General features: G+C 56.5%; 2 protein-coding genes across 2 annotated transcripts in view; both read left to right on the forward strand.

Annotated features, from left to right (window-relative positions):
* Positions 1-2,359, forward strand: part of GUITHDRAFT_122511 (hypothetical protein) — a gene marked incomplete at both ends in the record, with an annotated part of 4,347 nt that extends 1,988 nt beyond the window's left edge. The window contains 4 exons of the mRNA XM_005818214.1: positions 213-651; positions 924-1,029; positions 1,090-1,161; positions 1,397-2,359. Of these exons, the coding sequence (XP_005818271.1) occupies positions 213-651; positions 924-1,029; positions 1,090-1,161; positions 1,397-2,359 (1,580 nt within the window). The remainder of the gene's footprint in view (positions 1-212; positions 652-923; positions 1,030-1,089; positions 1,162-1,396) is intronic.
* Positions 2,360-3,030: 671 nt separating this feature from the next.
* Positions 3,031-3,955, forward strand: GUITHDRAFT_122512 (hypothetical protein; the record flags this gene model as incomplete). Its single annotated transcript, XM_005818215.1, has 3 exons — positions 3,031-3,585; positions 3,623-3,724; positions 3,842-3,955. The coding sequence occupies 3 exons, from the start codon at positions 3,031-3,033 to the stop codon at positions 3,953-3,955; spliced, it is 771 nt and encodes a 256-aa protein (XP_005818272.1).
* Positions 3,956-4,614: the final 659 nt, after the last annotated feature.

Here is a 4,614-nt window from a genome sequence, read left to right on the forward strand (position 1 = left end):
CCCTCCTCTCCATCCTCCCATCCTCTTCTCTTCCTCCTCCTTCCTCTTCCTGCTCGCCTTCATCGTTCCTCCTCCGTGCTCCTTGTCGTCTTCGTTTTCTCATTCTCTCTAATTTCCTCCTTCTCGCCTTCCTCTCCTTCGTTGCTCCTCTCAAGTTTCCTCCTCCTCCTCCTCCTCTCCTCCCCCTTCCATCTGCCGCTCATCATGAACAGGTCTTGCCGTGCACACCGACTGGGTCACGACCTCGGACCTGCGGAAGAAGGAGGAGGAGGCACGCAAGGAAGCAGAGAGCAGGGACATGGAGGAGTGGACCAAGAAGATGCACGCCACCTACGAGACTCCGACCCTTCCTCGTCAGATGCCCCCGCACAAGAGGAGGGCTGGCAGGCCTGCTCTCCCCCTCAACCTCTCCATCCACCCTCAGGCCGTGCAGAGGAGTCTGTTAGAGCAGGGAAGAGAGAGGAGGGGAGGGAAGCCGCGCGAAGAAGAGTTTGTGTGCGAGAACGACAGGGTCCCGCGGGAGACGTTGGAGTTTTACCATGACGACATCTTGCGGGAGAGAGATCGATCTCTTGCACTTGAACGGTTGAACAACAAGTATCAGGGATATTCGAAGATCCTCGCATGTGAAAGTCACTTGCAGCAAGCATGGTCAGTGTCATCCTACTTTGATGATGATGATGATGATGATGATGATGATGATGATGATGATGATGATGATGATGATGACAACGACGATGATGATGATGATGGAGATGATGATGATGATGATGATGATGGAGATGATGATGATGATAATTCAGATGATGATGATGATGTGATCCAGTTGCTTCATCTGCTTCTGCCGCTTGATTGCAGTCGCACTTGTTGCTCATGGAAAGACGAAGTTGTCACAGTCATCGTCGATGACGCTGGTGGCGCAGGTTGTGGGAGCTCGAGCATGACGGTGATCAGCTCCTCCCCAAGGACTGGGTCCAGACACACGACGGGCAGGGCAACGTCCTCTACTGCAACGTGACAACCAACGAGGTGCGACGTCACCGCCCCGTGAAGGAGCGAGAGGGAGGAAGAGGAGCGGAAATGACCCAGGACCACTCGCCTCCTTCCTCCGACAACAAGTCCCTCGAAGGCTTCATGGGGTCGGAGATGCTGCGAAGAATGGTGACGCTCACACTGCCTCCTGCTCCTGCTCCTGCTCCTGCTCCTGCTCCTGCTCCTGCTCCTGCTCCTGCTCCTGCTCCTGCTCCTGCTCCTGCTCCTCCTGCTCCTCCTCGTTCTCCTCCTCGTTCTCCTCCTCGTCCTCCTCGCTCCTCCTCCTCCTCGCTCCTCCTCCTCCTCGCTCCTCCGGCTACTGCTCCTCCCCCTCTTCCATTCTGATGTGCCGCTGCCGCTGCAGGAGAGGATGGAGGAGCACAAGAAGGAGATCCTGGCCAGCAGGAAATTCACAGAGAAAGTGGAGCATCTTATCGACGAGGCGCTTGCCCACGGGGCTTCGCTCCAGCAATTCTGCAGGCGGGTGAAGGGATCGAACCAGTTCGACGACAAGCAGCTGCGCTACATCTTCCAGATGGCGAAGCAGGAGATCCGGAAAGTTGATCCCAAGGACGACCCGATCGAGGAGGAGGAGGAGAAGGAGGAGGCTGCAAGGAGAAAGATCACCTTCCAGGAGCCGGCAGAGCAGGTCAAGGCAGCAAGGAAGGCAGAGATCTTGAGCATCGAGTCTGGGACTTCCGACGAGGACACTCCTGCTCCTCCTGCGCCGCCACCACCCCACTCTGCGAGCGAGAGGCAGGAGGAGGAGGAGCGGCAGTATCCCTCGCACTCGCGGGTAGAGGAGTGGGTCACGAATCAAGTCAAGAGGGAGCATGTGGCGTGGGAGGCCGACGAGGTGCTGAGCGAGGTGCTCCCTCCTCGTAGGATGCCTCAAATTCACTCCTCGTCCACCTCCCCGAAGGCCAAGGACGCAGCCCCGCACGCTCCTCTCCTTGCTGCCAACTCCCAGGCGTCGATGCGCATGGCGTCTAGAGGAAGGGGGTCTACCAGCAGCTTCAACTTCTCCTTGGAGCGAGTGAGATCGGGAGGAGGCGCGGGGGTAGAGATGCTTCAGATCGTCTCTCCTAAGGACACCACACGCCCTTCAACAGCCTTCAGCGCCGCCAGCACGGTCTGTGCCGAGGACCATGTTCGAGTCAGAACAGCGAGCGGGAGGAGGCTCAAACCTCGTGCCTTCGGACTCCTTGTGGACTCGAGACCCGTGACGGCTGCTGGGGGGATGCGACTGGCTCCTGTCTCCCCTCAGATGGAGGCCGAGCTGAGGCCCAGAACTTCGATGGTGCTACGGAGAATCGGGACTTGTTGACTCAGCTGGAAATTTGACTTTCTGCTTTCCATCTCTCTTGCTTCCACTGACTCCTTCTCTCCTCTCTGCGGACTGTCACACTGTCGTCATTCGATCTTCGCTATACTCCATGCTGATTGTTGTTTCTGTACTATTGTTGCTGTTGTACACTGAAAACATTCTTTTGTAACTAAACTTTGCTGTAAATTGTCGGATAAACCATCAACTTCTTCTAAACAAAACAGATACGATAGGAGTCGTCTCACTTTCCTCTCTCTTCTCGAAGCTTCTGTTCCTCCTCTCCTCTCCTCTCCTCTCCTCTCCTCTCCTCTCCTCTCCTCTCCTCTCCCCTCCCCTCCTCTCCTCTCCTCTCCCCTCCCCTCCCCTCCTCTCCCCTCGCGTCCCTTCCCCCCCTTTCATGAGATACACTTTGCCGAAATCGGGGAGTTTGCCGCTAAGAGGCATCAGGACAGAGGGGGGTGGTCCAAAAGAAGGGGTACTTCACCGGGAGGAGCCCTCAACACCCAATTTACAGGTGTATTTTCAAGTAATAACAAGGGTGAGGGGTAGTGTTGATGCAACGGTTGTATACGGGTGGTAGAGTGTAGGGGGTGGTCGAGTGGTGGGTCGACCGTTCTGCGTCCGAGGGGGCCATGCTTGGTCCAGCAGTTGCCCTGACGTTGGCATGCGCGATGGGAGGATCGAGTTTGATGCAGGAGAGAGGACGAAGCAACGGTCCCCTCACACTGAGCAGCTCCTGCTTCATGCACGGCCCGACATGCTGGTCGAGGCCCCTGCCGCGGCTCAGCAGGAGCTCGACGAAATCTTGCAAGGGAAGGGCCCCGACGACATGCTCTCTAACTGCGGAGCAGGAGCAGGAGCTCAACGAGCGGAGGTTCATGGAGTGGCTGAAGGCAGAGGGAGTGAGGATGGCCGATGTCGAGCTCTCCAGCTTCGGCGGCATACGGGGAGTGCGGGCAGGGAGCGACCTTGTCTGCGGAGAGACCCTCGCGTCCCTCCCTCGGAAGCTCACTCTCTGCGTTGGAAACCATCAGCCCTGCCCCTTCCCTCAGTTTGTGAGCGCAAAATTCTGGCAGCTGAGCAGCATGCACGTCAGGCTGGCTCTTCGCCTCCTCTTCGAGATGCAGAGAGTCGATTCTCGACTTGCGCCATGGCTCCGCCTCCTGCCGCCATCGCACGCAGACAAGGCATGCAGGTGGACAGAAGAGAGGATCGAGCTGCTCGCGGTGAGACCCATTGAGTGATGTTGGAGTGTGCGGTTAGGATGGAGGAGAGATCGAGGGGATGGGAGCGAGGAGCGAGGACGAGGACGAGGACGAGGACGAGGACGAGGACGAGGACGAGGATGAGGATGAGAAGAAAGAGGTAGACCGTGTGGGGAAGGAGAGCAGAGGAGTGCAGTCAAGGGGGTGAAAGAGTCGATGGAAGAGGGGGAGGGAGCAGGAAGAGGGTGTCAGGGGGAGGAGGCTGACGCAAGGGCAGGATCCTGCCTTAATAGAAGACATCAGCAAACATTCAGAGGCTATTGACGACGCCTATCGCCTCCTCCTCTCCCTCTCTCCCCAGAGCTCGATACCACTCGATCGCTTCCGGTAGAATCTGCCGTACTTGTACCCGTCGGAACCTCCGCCCATCGATCTGCCTCTGTTCCTCCCTACTTCCTCGCTCCTCCTCCTCCCTCCTCCTCCTCCTTCTCCTTCTCCTTCTCCTCCTCCCTCCTCCTTCTCCCGCCTCCCCCCGCCTCCTTTTCCTCCCCTGTCCTTGCGCTCTTCCTTCTTTCTTCCATCCTTCCTCTTCCTCTTTCTCCGCTTTCTGCTCATCCTCTTCTTCTCTCTTCCAACCTTTGTCCTGCGATGTGTTCCCGTTCACTTGCTGTTGTCTTCTCCTTCCCTGATTTGTTTCTTCTCCTCCTCATAATTGTGCAGATGGGCAATGGACACTGTGATCAGCCGTTCATTTTATGGGCCGGTGAGAGATAAAGATGATGATGATGATGATGATGATGATGATGATGATGATGATGATGATTTTGTACGGAGAACACAAATGTAAAGGTCATTAATCTTTCTATGAGCAGGTCCAAAGAATCGTCAAGGAGGGTGTTTGGACTAGAGGAATCACGACGATCTTGTCGGTCATCGGCATGAAATATCAAAATCTCTACTTCCTATCCCCCCATGTGAGTGCTCTACTATTCCTCCTTTCTCTGCGCAGCTGCTTCGTGTTTCATGGTCTCGATCCACCTCCTCCTCCTC

Source organism: Guillardia theta (assembly GCF_000315625.1).
Source record: "Guillardia theta CCMP2712 unplaced genomic scaffold GUITHscaffold_349, whole genome shotgun sequence".
Taxonomy (NCBI): domain Eukaryota; class Cryptophyceae; order Pyrenomonadales; family Geminigeraceae; genus Guillardia; species Guillardia theta.